Below are 16,342 nucleotides of genomic sequence, written 5' to 3' on the forward strand. Positions count from 1 at the left end.
TCAGGTGAGGATGCCGGTATGTCTTGAATTCTCTGTGTCCTAAAAAGGGTGGAGAGAAAGAGAGAGATCTCACCAGGTGGTGTTGGTCGTCGGCACATGGTCTTGAAGTGCTTTGGGGTGGTCTTACAGAGGTCCCCGGAGGTAGAGAGCGGGTTCCCGGGGGAAGAACCACTGGAATTCTGGGAAGGGTGACTGTAGGGGCACACTTTGGCCCCAGGCATTTTAGCAGATTTCCCAGGAGCCTCGTGAGAGACTCGCTTCTCATGACACGCTGGTCCCCCTGTTCCTATTGGACCAGAGGAGGGATAATGAAGAGGAGAGAAGGAAGAAGGTTTTACTCAGAGGAGTAACAGGTTGTGTTTCTGTAGTCAGTAGCTAGCTACACACTAAAGTCGTTCCCTCCATTTTGTCAGTGTAAATGTCTGCAAATGTTACAATTTTGTTAAAGTAAATTCACTGAAAACATGCCAAATAATGAAATGTCAAAATTTGTTTGCATCTGTTTGCGACTTAACCTTGAGAGATCTGAGCAGAGAGAGAGATCTGAGCAGAGAGAGAGAGAGAGAAGAGAGAGAGGAGAGACCCGAGCAGAGAGGTGTGAGGTCAAGGTGTGTTTACCTTGCTGTGCGTGCGAGGCAGTGCTGTGGTTGCAGTGGATCCCTCCGTTGCTGTGAGCCGAGTTCCAGAGACCAGAAAGCTTGTGGGCCGAGAGGAAGGAGGATGGGTCCCAGTCTACCGAGCTCTGCTCTGGGTAACCTTCACTACAGCTCTGGGCCCTACACGACGATGAGTGGGACAACGGAACCTGGGGGGGAGAGAAGATGCTAGTTCAGGACATGGTTGATGGGTACAGCCTCCCCCCCAAATAACATTTGATGTTGTAGCTATGTGCTCTAAAGCAGTATCCAAATCCATCGGCTGTAGTGATCACAATATAGGAGCCATATCCAGGAAAAACTCACTTCCAAAGGCTGGGCCTAATATAGTGTATAAGAGGTCAGGCTGGGCCTAATATAGTGTAGAAGAGGTCAGGCTGGGCCTAATATAGTGTAGAAGAGGTCAGGCTGGGCCTAATATAGTGTATAAGAGGTCAGGCTGGGCCTAATATAGTGTAGAAGAGGTCAGGCTGGGCCTAATATAGTGTAGAAGAGGTCAGGCTGGGCCTAATATAGTGTATAAGAGGTCAGGCTGGGCCTAATATAGTGTATAAGAGGTCAGGCTGGGCCTAATATAGTGTAGAAGAGGTCAGGCTGGGCCTAATATAGTGTAGAAGAGGTCAGGCTGGGCCTAATATAGTGTATAAGAGGTCAGGCTGGGCCTAATATAGTGAATAAGAGGTCAGGCTGGGCCTAATATAGTGTAGAAGAGGTCAGGCTGGGCCTAATATAGTGTAGAAGAGGTCAGGCTGGGCCTAATATAGTGTAGAAGAGGTCAGGCTGGGCCTAATATAGTGTAGAAGAGGTCAGGCTGGGCCTAATATAGTGTATAAGAGGACAGGCTGGGCCTAATATAGTGTAGAAGAGGTCAGGCTGGGCCTAATATAGTGTAGAAGAGGTCAGGCTGGGCCTAATATAGTGTAGAAGAGGTCAGGCTGGGCCTAATATACTGTAGAAGAGGTCAGGCTGGGCCTAATATAGTGTAGAAGAGGTCAGGCTGGGCCTAATATACTGTAGAAGAGGTCAGGCTGGGCCTAATATAGTGTATAAGAGGACAGGCTGGGCCTAATATAGTGTATAAGAGGTCAGGCTGGGCCTAATATACTGTAGAAGAGGTCAGGCTGGGCCTAATATACTGTATAATTGGTCAGGCTGGGCCTAATATAGTGTAGAAGAGGTCAGGCTGGGCCTAATATACTGTAGAAGAGGTCAGGCTGGGCCTAATATAGTGTATAATTGGTCAGGCTGGGCCTAATATACTGTATAATTGGTCATACAATAAGTTTTGTAGTGATTCATATGTTGATGATGTAAATAATATGTGCTGGTCTGTGGTGTGTAATGAGGAGCAACCAGACGCTGCTGGTCTGTGGTGTGTAATGAGGAGCAACCAGACGCTGCTGGTCTGTGGTGTGTAATGACCAGACGCTGCTGGTCTGTGGTGTGTAATGAGGAGCAACCAGACGCTGCTGGTCTGTGGTGTGTAATGAGGAGCAACCAGACGCTGTTGGTCTGTGGTGTGTAATGACCAGACGCTGCTGGTCTGTGGTGAGTAATGAGGAGCAACCAGACGCTGCTGGTCTGTGGTGTGTAATGAGGAGCAACCAGACGCTGCTGGTCTGTGGTGTGTAATGAGGAGCAACCAGACGCTGCTGGTCTGTGGTGTGTAATGACCAGACGCTGCTGGTCTGTGGTGTGTAATGAGGAGCAACCAGACGCTGCTGGTCTGTGGTGTGTAATGAGGAGCAACCAGACGCTGTTGGTCTGTGGTGTGTAATGACCAGACGCTGCTGGTCTGTGGTGAGTAATGAGGAGCAACCAGACGCTGCTGGTCTGTGGTGTGTAATGAGGAGCAACCAGACGCTGCTGGTCTGTGGTGTGTAATGAGGAGCAACCAGACGCTGCTGGTCTGTGGTGTGTAATGAGGAGCAACCAGACGCTGCTGGTCTGTGGTGTGTAAAGAGGAGCAACCAGACGCTGCACTTGACTCATGTATGAAACTACTTATTCCAGTTACTAATAAGCTCATTAAGAAAATGACTAAAAACTGTTAAATCCCCTTGGATTGATGAGGAATTGAACATTTGTACGGTTGAGGGGGATGAGGATTTGAACATTTGTACGGTTGAGAGGGATGAGGATTTGAACATTTGTACGGTTGAGAGGGATGAGGATTTGAACATTTGTACGGTTGAGAGGGATGAGGATTTGAACATTTGTACGGTTGAGAGGGATGAGGATTTGAACATTTGTACGGTTGAGAGGGATGAGGATTTGAACATTTGTACGGTTGAGAGGGATGAGGATTTGAACATTTGTACGGTTGAGAGGGATGAGGATTTGAACATTTGTACGGTTGAGAGGGATGAGGATTTTAACATTTGTACGGTTGAGAGGGATGAGGATTTGAACATTTGTACGGTTGAGAGGGATGAGGATTTGAACATTTGTACGGTTGAGAGGGATGAGGATTTGAACATTTGTACGGTTGAGAGGGATGAGGATTTGAACATTTGTACGGTTGAGAGGGATGAGGATTTGAACATTTGTACGGTTGAGAGGGATGAGGATTTGAACATTTGTACGGTTGAGAGGGATGAGGATTTGAACATTTGTACGGTTGAGAGGGATGAGGATTTGAACATTTGTACGGTTGAGAGGGATGAGGATTTGAACATTTGTACGGTTGAGAGGGATGAGGATTTGAACATTTGTACGGTTGAGAGGGATGAGGATTTGAACATTTGTACGGTTGAGAGGGATGAGGATTTGAACATTTGTACGGTTGAGAGGGATGAGGATTTGAACATTTGTACGGTTGAGAGGGATGAGGATTTGAACATTTGTACGGTTGAGAGGGATGAGGATTTGAACATTTGTACGGTTGAGAGGGATGAGGATTTGAACATTTGTACGGTTGAGAGGGATGAGGATTTGAACATTTGTACGGTTGAGAGGGATGAGGATTTGAACATTTGTACGGTTGAGAGGGATGAGGATTTGAACATTTGTACGGTTGAGAGGGATGAGGATTTGAACATTTGTACGGTTGAGAGGGATGAGGATTTGAACATTTGTACGGTTGAGAGGGATGAGGATTTGAACATTTGTACGGTTGAGAGGGATGAGGATTTGAACATTTGTACGGTTGAGAGGGATGAGGATTTGAACATTTGTACGGTTGAGAGGGATGAGGATTTGAACATTTGTACGGTTGAGAGGGATGAGGATTTTAACATTTGTACGGTTGAGAGGGATGAGGATTTTAACATTTGTACGGTTGAGAGGGATGAGGATTTTAACATTTGTACGGTTGAGAGGGATGAGGATTTTAACATTTGTACGGTTGAGAGGGATGAGGATTTTAACATTTGTACGGTTGAGAGGGATGAGGATTTTAACATTTGTACGGTTGAGAGGGATGAGGATTTTAACATTTGTACGGTTGAGAGGGATGAGGATTTGAACATTTGTACGGTTGAGAGGGATGAGGATTTGAACATTTGTACGGTTGAGAGGGATGAGGATTTGAACATTTGTACGGTTGAGAGGGATGAGGATTTGAACATTTGTACGGTTGAGAGGGATGAGGATTTGAACATTTGTACGGTTGAGAGGGATGAGGATTTGAACATTTGTACGGTTGAGAGGGATGAGGATTTGAACATTTGTACGGTTGAGAGGGATGAGGATTTGAACATTTGTACGGTTGAGAGGGATGAGGATTTGAACATTTGTACGGTTGAGAGGGATGAGGATTTGAACATTTGTACGGTTGAGAGGGATGAGGATTTGAACATTTGTACGGTTGAGAGGGATGAGGATTTGAACATTTGTACGGTTGAGAGGGATGAGGATTTGAACATTTGTACGGTTGAGAGGGATGAGGATTTGAACATTTGTACGGTTGAGAGGGATGAGGATTTGAACATTTGTACGGTTGAGAGGGATGAGGATTTGAACATTTGTACGGTTGAGAGGGATGAGGATTTGAACATTTGTACGGTTGAGAGGGATGAGGATTTGAACATTTGTACGGTTGAGAGGGATGAGGATTTGAACATTTGTACGGTTGAGAGGGATGAGGATTTGAACATTTGTACGGTTGAGAGGGATGAGGATTTGAACATTTGTACGGTTGAGAGGGATGAGGATTTGAACATTTGTACGGTTGAGAGGGATGAGGATTTGAACATTTGTACGGTTGAGAGGGATGAGGATTTGAACATTTGTACGGTTGAGAGGGATGAGGATTTGAACATTTGTACGGTTGAGAGGGATGAGGATTTGAACATTTGTACGGTTGAGAGGGATGAGGATTTGAACATTTGTACGGTTGAGAGGGATGAGGATTTGAACATTTGTACGGTTGAGAGGGATGAGGATTTGAACATTTGTACGGTTGAGAGGGATGAGGATTTGAACATTTGTACGGTTGAGAGGGATGAGGATTTGAACATTTGTACGGTTGAGAGGGATGAGGATTTGAACATTTGTACGGTTGAGAGGGATGAGGATTTTAACATTTGTACGGTTGAGAGGGATGAGGATTTTAACATTTGTACGGTTGAGAGGGATGAGGATTTTAACATTTGTACGGTTGAGAGGGATGAGGATTTTAACATTTGTACGGTTGAGAGGGATGAGGATTTTAACATTTGTACGGTTGAGAGGGATGAGGATTTTAACATTTGTACGGTTGAGAGGGATGAGGATTTTAACATTTGTACGGTTGAGAGGGATGAGGATTTTAACATTTGTACGGTTGAGAGGGATGAGGATTTTAACATTTGTACGGTTGAGAGGGATGAGGATTTTAACATTTGTACGGTTGAGAGGGATGAGGATTTTAACATTTGTACGGTTGAGAGGGATGAGGATTTTAACATTTGTACGGTTGAGAGGGATGAGGATTTTAACATTTGTACGGTTGAGAGGGATGAGGATTTTAACATTTGTACGGTTGAGAGGGATGAGGATTTTAACATTTGTACGGTTGAGAGGGATGAGGATTTTAACATTTGTACGGTTGAGAGGGATGAGGATTTTAACATTTGTACGGTTGAGAGGGATGAGGAATTGAACATTTGTACGGTTGAGAGGGATGAGGAATTGAACATTTGTACGGTTGAGAGGGATGAGGATTTGAACATTTGTACGGTTGAGAGGGATGAGGATTTGAACATTTGTACGGTTGAGAGGGATGAGGATTTGAACATTTGTACGGTTGAGAGGGATGAGGATTTGAACATTTGTACGGTTGAGAGGGATGAGGATTTGAACATTTGTACGGTTGAGAGGGATGAGGATTTGAACATTTGTACGGTTGAGAGGGATGAGGATTTGAACATTTGTACGGTTGAGAGGGATGAGGATTTGAACATTTGTACGGTTGAGAGGGATGAGGATTTGAACATTTGTACGGTTGAGAGGGATGAGGATTTGAACATTTGTACGGTTGAGAGGGATGAGGATTTGAACATTTGTACGGTTGAGAGGGATGAGGATTTTAACATTTGTACGGTTGAGAGGGATGAGGATTTTAACATTTGTACGGTTGAGAGGGATGAGGATTTTAACATTTGTACGGTTGAGAGGGATGAGGATTTTAACATTTGTACGGTTGAGAGGGATGAGGATTTTAACATTTGTACGGTTGAGAGGGATGAGGATTTTAACATTTGTACGGTTGAGAGGGATGAGGATTTTAACATTTGTACGGTTGAGAGGGATGAGGATTTTAACATTTGTACGGTTGAGAGGGATGAGGATTTTAACATTTGTACGGTTGAGAGGGATGAGGAATTGAACATTTGTATGGTTGAGAGGGATGGCAAATAAGACTGGCAGCACAACCGATTGCCAAACGAACTGCAAAAATAAATCAATAAAACTACACTATGAAACAAAGCTTTGGGACATCTTCAATCAAATGTTGGGAAAAAGGCAAACTCAGCGCCATCATTCATTGAATCAGATTCGTCACTAAACCCACTGATATTGCCAAATACGTATAATGATTTAAAAAATGTATTGGCAAGATTAGCAAACGTAGGGATGACATGGCTTTACACCCTCTGCTATAATGTGGATAAAAAGTTACCTGTCCAACAGAACACAGAGGGTGTTCTAGAATGTGTTATGGCTTTACACCCCCTGCTATAATGTGGATAAAGAGTTACCTGTCTAACAGAACAGAGGGTGTTCTAGAATGTGTTATGGCTTTACACCCCCTACTATAATGTGGATAAAGAGTTACCTGTCTAACAGAACACAGAGGGTGTTCTAGAATGTGTTATGGCTTTACACCCCCTGCTATAATGTGGATAAAGAGTTACCTGTCTAACAGAACAGAGGGTGTTCTAGAATGTGTTATGGCTTTACACCCCCTGCTATAATGTGGATAAAGAGTTACCTGTCTAACAGAACAGAGGGTGTTCTAGAATGTGTTATGGCTTTACACCCCCTGCTATAATGTGGATAAAGAGTTACCTGTCTAACAGAACAGAGGGTGTTCTAGAATGTGTTATGGCTTTACACCCCTACTATAATGTGGATAAAGAGTTACCTGTCTAACAGAACAGAGGGTGTTCTAGAATGTGTTATGGCTTTACACCCCCTACTATAATGTGGATAAAGAGTTACCTGTCTAACAGAACACGGAGGGTGTTCTAGAATGTGTTATGGCTTTACACCCCCTACTATAATGTGGATAAAGAGTTACCTGTCTAACAGAACACAGAGGGTCTTCTAGAATGTGTTATGGCTTTACACCCCCTACTATAATGTGGATAAAGAGTTACCTGTCTAACAGAACAGAGGGTGTTCTAGAATGTGTTATGGCTTTACACCCCCTACTATAATGTGGATAAAGAGTTACCTGTCCAACAGAACACAGAGGGTGTTCTAGAATGTGTTATGGCTTTACACCCCCTGCTATAATGTGGATAAAGAGTTACCTGTCTAACAGAACAGAGGGTGTTCTAGAATGTGTTATGGCTTTACACCCCCTGCTATAATGTGGATAAAGAGTTACCTGTCTAACAGAACAGAGGGTGTTCTAGAATGTGTTATGGCTTTACACCCCCTGCTATAATGTGGATAAAGAGTTACCTGTCTAACAGAACAGAGGGTGTTCTAGAATGTGTTATGGCTTTACACCCCCTACTATAATGTGGATAAAGAGTTACCTGTCTAACAGAACAGAGGGTGTTCTAGAATGTGTTATGGCTTTACACCCCCTACTATAATGTGGATAAAGAGTTACCTGTCTAACAGAACACGGAGGGTGTTCTAGAATGTGTTATGGCTTTACACCCCCTACTATAATGTGGATAAAGAGTTACCTGTCTAACAGAACACAGAGGGTGTTCTAGAATGTGTTATGGCTTTACACCCCCTGCTATAATGTGGATAAAGAGTTACCTGTCTAACAGAACACAGAGGGTGTTCTAGAATGTGTTATGGCTTTACACCCTCTGCTATAATGTGGATAAAGAGTTACCTGTCTAACAGAACACAGAGGGTGTTCTAGAATGTGTTATGGCTTTACACCCCCTGCTATAATGTGGATAAAGAGTTACCTGTCTAACAGAACAGAGGGTGTTCTAGAATGTGTTATGGCTTTACACCCCCTACTATAATGTGGATAAAGAGTTACCTGTCCAACAGAACACAGAGGGTGTTCTAGAATGTGTTATGGCTTTACACCCCCTGCTATAATGTGGATAAAGAGTTACCTGTCTAACAGAACACAGAGGGTGTTCTGTAACCTTTATTTAAACTGGGAAAGTCAGTTTAGAACACATTCTTATTTATATTGACGGCCTACCGGGGAACGGTGGGTTAACTGCCTTGTTCAGAGGCAGAACGACAGATTTTTACATTGTCAGCTCGGGGATTCGATTGAGCAACCTTTTGGTTACTGGCGCAACGCTCTAACCACTAGGCTACCTGCCACCTCTACACTCTAACCACTAGGCCACCCTGCCACCTCTACACTCTAACCACTAGGCCACCCTGCCACCTCTACACTCTAACCACTAGGCCACCCTGCCACCTCTACACTCTAACCACTAGGCCACCCTGCCACCTCTACGCTCTAACCACTAGGCTACCTACCACCTCTACACTCTAACCACTAGGCCAGGTAGAATCATTCACTAAACCCTAAACCTCAACTAAACCTTGTAATAAATATTGTGGAAATTGAGCAGGTTGAGGTGACTAAACTGCTTGGTGTAACCCTGGATTGTAAACTGTCATGGTCAAAGCATACTGATACAACAGTAGCTAAGATGGGGAGAAGTCTGTCTATAATAAAGCGCTGCTCTGCCTTCTTAACAACACTATCAACAAGGCAGGTCCTACAGGCCCTAGTTTCTACCTTCTGAACAACACTATCAACAAGGCAGGTCCTACAGGCCCTAGTTTCTACCTTCTTAACAACACTATCAACAAGGCAGGTCCTACAGGCCCTAGTTTCTGCCTTCTTAACAACACTATCAACAAGGCAGGTCCTACAGGCCCTAGTTTCTACCTTCTTAACAACACTGTCAACAAGGCAGGTCCTACAGGCCCTAGTTTCTACCTTCTGAACAACACTATCAACAAGGCAGGTCCTACAGGCCCTAGTTTCTACCTTCTTAACAGCACTATCAACAAGGCAGGTCCAACAGGCCCTAGTTTCTACCTTCTTAACAACACTATCAACAAGGCAGGTCCTACAGGCCCTAGTTTCTGCCTTCTTAACAACACTATCAACAAGGCAGGTCCTACAGGCCCTAGTTTCTACCTTCTTAACAACACTATCAACAAGGCAGGTCCTACAGGCCCTAGTTTCTACCTTCTAAACAGCACTATCAACAAGGCAGGTCCTACAGGCCCTAGTTTCTACCTTCTTAACAACACTATCAACAAGGCAGGTCCTACAGACCCTAGTTTCTACCTTCTTAACAACACTATCAACAAGGCAGGTCCTACAGGCCCTAGTTTCTACCTTCTTAACAACACTATCAACAAGGCAGGTCTTACAGACCCTAGTTTCTACCTTCTTAACAGCACTATCAACAAGGCAGGTCCTACAGGCCCTAGATTCTGAATAATGTGCTCCCGCGTTTAACGTGAATAATGTGCTCCCGCGTTTAACGTGAATAATGTGCTCCCCCATTGTTTTTATTCTCCTTTAAACTACTAGTTTGATGGTTGAAGCCATTAATTGTCCCATGAACAATCACACATTATCATTCTTATTTCATTTCAAAACTTGACATTTCTCTCGTATAGAGCTACTCATCGTAATGAACAAGATCAGCAAAATGCCTGTGATAAGTGACTGGTCGGTGTCGATCATTTTAGGTTTATCATCCCAGCTCTACTCCAACCTCATGGGTCTGTCTGGCTCTTACAAGACTAGTTACTCTACATGACCAAAAGTGTGTGGACACCTGCTTGTTGAACATCTCATTACAAAATCATGGGCATTAAAATGGAGTTTGTCCCCCCTTTGCTGCTATAACAGCCTCCACTCTTCTGGGAAGGCTTTCCACTAGATGTTGGTACATTGCTGCTATAACAGCCTCCACTCTTCTGGGAAGGCTTTCCACTAGATGTTGGAACATTGCTGCTATAACAGCCTCCACTCTTCTGGGAAGGTTTTCCACTAGATGTTGGAACATTGCTGCTATAACAGCCTCCACTCTTCTGGGAAGGTTTTCCACTAGATGTTGGAACATTGCTGCTATAACAGCCTCCACTCTTCTGGGAAGGCTTTCCACTAGATGTTGGAACATTGCTACTATAACAGCCTCCACTCTTCTGGGAAGGCTTTCCACTAGATGTTGGAACATTGCTGTGGGGACTTGCTTCCATTCAGCCATAAGAGCATTAGTGAGGTTGGTCACTGATGTTGGGGGTGATTAGGCCTGGCTCACAGTCGGCGTTCCAATTCATCCCAACGGTGTTCGATGGGTTTGAGGTCAGGGCTCTGTGCAGGCCAGTCAAGTTCTTACACACCGATCTCGACAAACCATTACTGTATTGTGGACCTCGCTTTGTGCACGGGGCATTGTCATGCTGAAACAGGAAAGGGCCTGACCCCCAATTGGTGGAGGGATTCATCACTCCAGAGAACACGTTTCCACTGTTCCAGAGTCCAATGGCGAAGAGCTTTACACCACTCCAGCTGACGCTTGGCATTGTGCATGGTGATCTTAGGTTTGTGTGCTGCTCGGCAGTGGCAACCCATTTCATGAAGCTCCCAACCAACAGTTCTTGTGCTGACGTTGCTTCCAGAGGCAGTTTGGCACTCGGTAGTGAGAGTTGCAACCCGAGGACAGATGATTTTTAATGCGCTACAAGCTTCAGCCCATGTGCATTGCATTTAAATACGTAAAGTGTTTATTTAAAAACGCCTCTAAGACAGAAATTATATTTTCTCAAGAATCCACATGAATAACACTACCTCACTGCCTCAGTGCTTGTGAAGAGAGAAGCACAAGTCTGACAGAGAACAAACAGCTTCCAATGAGACTGGATTCTTAGATGTGGTATTCATTTATACATGCAGAATGGAGCACTGTAACACCACAAACAGCCACAGGATGGCAGCATTGACACTGCCTGTATCCATCCACAGCACTGACACTGCCTGTATCCATCCACAGTACTGACACTGCCTGTATCCATCCACAGTACTGACACTGCCTGTATCCATCCACAGTACTGACACTGCCTGTATCCATCCACAGCACTGACACTGCCTGTATCCATCCACAGCACTGACACTGCCTGTATCCATCCACAGCACTGACACTGCCTGTATCCATCCACAGTACTGACACTGCCTGTATCCATCCACAGTACTGACACTGCCTGTATCCATCCACAGCACTGACACTGCCTGTATCCATCCACAGTACTGACACTGCCTGTATCCATCCACAGTACTGACACTGCCTGTATCCATCCACAGCACTGACACTGCCTGTATCCATCCACAGTACTGACACTGCCTGTATCCATCCACAGCACTGACACTGCCTGTATCCATCCACAGCACTGACACTGCCTGTATCCATCCACAGTACTGACACTGCCTGTATCCATCCACAGCACTGACACTGCCTGTATCCATCCACAGTACTGACACTGCCTGTATCCATCCACAGCACTGACACTGCCTGTATCCATCCACAGTACTGACACTGCCTGTATCCATCCACAGCACTGACACTGCCTGTATCCATCCACAGTACTGACACTCTTACCGGTGCAGGTGTCTCCTGGGCACGCCGTCTCTCCTCCTCCTCCCTACCTCCTCCTCTCCCTCCCTCCCTTACCGGTGTAGGCGTCTCCTGGGCACTCCGTCTCTCCCCCTCCTCCCTTCCTCCTCCTCCTCCTCCCCCTCTTACCGGTGCAGCCGTTTCCTGGGCACTCAGTCTCTCCTCCTCCCTCTCTTACCGGTACAGGTGTCTCGTGGGCACTCCCTCCTCCTCCCTTCCTCCTCCTCTCCATCACCCTCTTACCGGTGCAGCCGTTTCCTGGGCACTCAGTCTCTCCTCCTCCCTCTCTTACCGGTACAGGTGTCTCGTGGGCACTCCGTCTCTCCTCCTCCCTTCCTCCTCCTCCTCCATCCCCTTCTTACCGGTGCAGGTGTCTCCTGGGCACTCCGTCTCTCCTCCTCCTCCCTACCTCCTCCTCTCCCTCCCTCCCTTACCGGTGTAGGCGTCTCCTGGGCACTCCGTCTCTCCCCCTCCTCCCTTCCTCCTCCTCCTCCTCCTCTCCATCCCCCTCTTACCGGTGCAGCCGTTTCCTGGGCACTCAGTCTCTCCTCCTCCCTCTCTTACCGGTACAGGTGTCTCGTGGGCACTCCGTCTCTCCTCCTCCCTTCCTCCTCCTCTCCATCACCCTCTTACCGGTGCAGCCGTTTCCTGGGCACTCAGTCTCTCCTCCTCCCTCTCTTACCGGTACAGGTGTCTCGTGGGCACTCCGTCTCTCCTCCTCCCTTCCTCCTCCTCCTCCTCCTCCTCCTCTCCATCCCCCTCTTACCGGTGCAGCCGTTTCCTGTGCGCTCCGTCTCTCCTCCTCCTCAACGCTCTTCCGACAGCTCTGGCAGATCCAGAGTGGCACCTCTCCCAGTAGAGACTGGCTTAGCGAAGGCACGGTGTCCGACAGCTTCTGGCCCGGCACCTCTCTGAGCAGGGCCTGGGACAGGGCTGGGACAGCATCAGCTAGCTTCGCCCCGTGGCCCCCAGGCAGACCGTTGGCAGAGCTCGCCCCCCAGTCCTTAAACTCACGGTGACACAGAAGGCAGCAGGTGTGCATTGGCTGGGGGAGAGCGAAAGAGAGGTGAGCCAGTGACATTAGGAATGCAGTGGAGAGGAGGAGAGAGGTCAATCATCTAGGTGAAGGACAGGTGGAAGATGGGAGGAGAAGAGAGGAGGACAGGGAGGAGAAGAGATGAGAAGAAGAGAGGAGGAGGATGGGGAGGAGAAGAGAGGAGAAAAACTAGGAGAATAGAGAAAAGGGGAGGATGGAGGAGGGTTGGAGGAGAGCAGAGAGGAGGATGTTTTAGGTCAAGATCAGGGGTGGAGGAGAAAATGGGGTCTGGGGAGAGGTGGATGTTAGTGAGATTTACATGGAGAAGATTGACATGGATTGAAGTTGTCCTCTGGACACTGATCTAAGGTCAGGTTTTTAACACAGAGATTAGAATTTCACGAGTAAGATCTGACCATGTTGACAATGATCACAACAATATTTGTATTGCAAAAAGGAAGTAAAAGTTGCCCGTGTAGCCAGCTTGGCACATGTAGTGGTTTCTTAGAACAAACAGTGGCTAAAATGTAGTGATTTTATGTGTCCCATGTCCACACTAGCTAGTGGTCTGCTGGTACAGTGAGTTTTGTTTACTACCACAATACCCCATTCACCTACAAGGCCGTCCATGTAATGTTTCGGTAAAAACTTCGAAGCATGCATATGACACTTGAGATGTGCAGAGAAAATGCTAACTTAACAAAAGCAAAGCCATGCAATGGTGCTAGTCAAACATTAACACTATTTACAACTAAAGTTAGTCAGAAGACTACCCCTCGGGGATGTGGTTTGTTAGTCAACGAGCTAGCACGTGTAGTTACAGTACCGGCGCACAGTATATATGGTGTACTAGCTGCCAAGTGTGATAGCATGTCAGTAAACGTTCCATATGGGGCGGCATGGTTGCCTACTGGTTAGAGCATTGGACCAGTAACCGGAAGGTTGCAAGTTCAAATCCCCGAGCTGACAAGGTATACATCTGTCGTTCTGCCCCTGAACAGGCAGTTAACCCACTGTTCCTAGGCCCTCATTAAAATAAGAATTTGATCTTAACTGACTTGCCTAGTTAAATAAAGGTAAAAATTATCACCGTGATCCTAGGAGCTAACAAACTAGATACAATTTTAACAGCAACATTTTACCGTGGCAGACGCACAACAATGTCAATCTTGCGGCTGACACTAACTACCATTAAAATGCGGACTGGTATATCTTTAACTAACTAGCCTAGTTGACTAAAACTAATGTGAATGTGTGTATTTATTGATGGCTTGCACAATTTACAACGCTGGCTAAGTTTTAATGATTTATTAAAGCGAGTGGAGCGAACTATTACCCCGCCTCGACCAGATTTGTAAATGAACAACAACAAAAAAATACACAAAAAATACAATCCCTGGAGCACTAGTTAGTTATGCAACTTAGCTAGAATCACCAATCAACCACCCAAACACAGAAGGAATTAACGTTAGCAGAAATACAAGGAATGGCCCTAACTGATTAGTAGGTTAGTTAACCTCTTTAGTTAGCCCACTAGTTAGTTGTATTTATTGCGGTTAGCTAACGTTACCTGGTTCGCCCTGGACGCCAGTCTATCCAGCCCTGCATCCCCGCCAGCTGCATCTCCGGGAGAGACGGGGCTCTTCGATATGCTCTGTTGTCCGGACACCAGCTCCTTGCTCCCGACTCCTTGTTGTTTGCTTTTTTCCTCGCCATCACGCAGATCTCGGATATATCCTTTGGTCAAGGTAGCACTAGTTTAGAGATGTTAAAAAGCACGGTTTCGATTTGTTCTAGGATCACAAATGGTCACCCTATCTTCTCCAGTCAAGACAACAGTCAATATGGCGGAGCGCTGCCACACTCTGGGGGTTCATAGGTCAAAGATAGTGCTGGCAAAATGGCTTCACCGTGATGAAGCTAAGCAGTCGCCATGTTGAGTGAGGGCAACCGTTCCAATGTAAATCACACAGTATAACGTTTTGTAAAAGAAATCTCTGGTGTACAGGCTACAAATTGGTGCATTTCACATTTTGAATTTATTGGCATGATGAATATTTCCACCTGAACTATTATATAATGATAATAGTCTATCTATGACTGGCTACCACACCATTCAACGTCATTTTATTGCACACAGCGTGGTGTTATTACACACAGCGTGGTGTTATTACACACAGCGTGGTGGTATTACACACAGCGTGGTGTTATTACACACAGCGTGGTGTTATTACACACAGCGTGGTGTTATTACACACAGCGTGGTGGTATTACACATGTATTATATGACTTGCATTTTATGTCTAAGATCTAAATGGTGTCTAATATCTCTAAATGGTGTCTAAGATCTCTAAATGGTGTCTAATATCTCTAAATGGTGTCTAAGATCTCTAAATGGTGTCTAAGATCTCTAAATGGTGTCTAAGATCTCTAAATGGTGTCTAAGATCTAAATGGTGTCTAAGATCTAAATGGTATCTAAGATCTAAATGGTGTCTAAGATCTCCAAATGGTGTCTAAGATCTCTAAATGGTGTCTAAGATCTCTAAATGGTGTCTAAGATCTCTAAATGGTGTCTAAGATCTAAATGGTGTCTAAGATCCAAATGGTGTCTAAGATCTCTAAATGGTGTCTAAGATCTCTAAATGGTGTCTAAGATCTAAATGGTGTCTAAGATCTCTAAATGGTGTCTACGATCTAAATGGTGTCTAAGATCTAAATGTAAACGAACAAATAACATAATGTAGATTGATGCAGCCATTTCCACATGCTGTTCAATATTCCATATTACAGTGTAATATATATGAAATGTTCAAACCATAGAGTTGGGACCATGTCTATGTTCCCTGGGCCCAATTTTTCCTGTGCCCTATGTTCCCTGGGCCCTATGTTCCCTGGGCCCTATGTTCACTGGGCCCTATGTTCCCTGGGCCCTATGTTTCCTGGGCCCTATGTTTCCTGGGCCCTATGTTCCCTGGGCCCTGTGTTTCCTGGGCCCTATGTTCCCTGGGACCTATGTTTCCTGGGCCCTATGTTTCCTGGGCCCTATGTTTCCTGGGCCCTGTGTTTCCTGGGCCCTATGTTTCCTGGGCCCTATGTTTCCTGGGACCTATGTTTCCTGGGCCCTATGTTCCCTCGGCTCTATGTTTCCTGGGCCCTATGTTCCCTGGGCCCTATGTTCCCTGGGTCCTATGCTTCCTGGGACCTATGTTATCTGGGCCCTATGTTATCTGTGCCCTATGTTCCCTGGGCCCTATGTTCCCTGGGCCCTATGTTCCCTGGGACCTATGTTATCTGGGCCCTATGTTATCTGGGCCCTATGTTATCTGGGCCCTATTTTCCCTGGAACCTATGTTCCCAGGGAACATA

At 45.7% G+C, this 16,342-nt stretch overlaps 1 protein-coding gene across 1 annotated transcript in view; it reads right to left on the reverse strand.

Moving 5' to 3' along the window:
• The window catches only part of LOC135545406 (protein FAM193B-like), a 42,388-nt gene extending 27,572 nt beyond the window's left edge, over positions 1–14,816 (reverse strand). The window contains exons 1-4 of the mRNA XM_064973011.1: positions 14,545–14,816; positions 12,705–12,983; positions 619–805; positions 74–286 (exon numbers count right to left, since the gene is read on the reverse strand). Coding sequence (XP_064829083.1) covers positions 74–286; positions 619–805; positions 12,705–12,980 — 676 coding nt within the window. The 5' untranslated portion in view covers positions 12,981–12,983; positions 14,545–14,816. The remainder of the gene's footprint in view (positions 1–73; positions 287–618; positions 806–12,704; positions 12,984–14,544) is intronic.
• Between the last annotated feature and the right edge of the window lie 1,526 nt (positions 14,817–16,342).

This window comes from Oncorhynchus masou, chromosome 9 (assembly GCF_036934945.1).
Source record: "Oncorhynchus masou masou isolate Uvic2021 chromosome 9, UVic_Omas_1.1, whole genome shotgun sequence".
NCBI classification, from domain to species: Eukaryota; Metazoa; Chordata; class Actinopteri; order Salmoniformes; family Salmonidae; genus Oncorhynchus; species Oncorhynchus masou.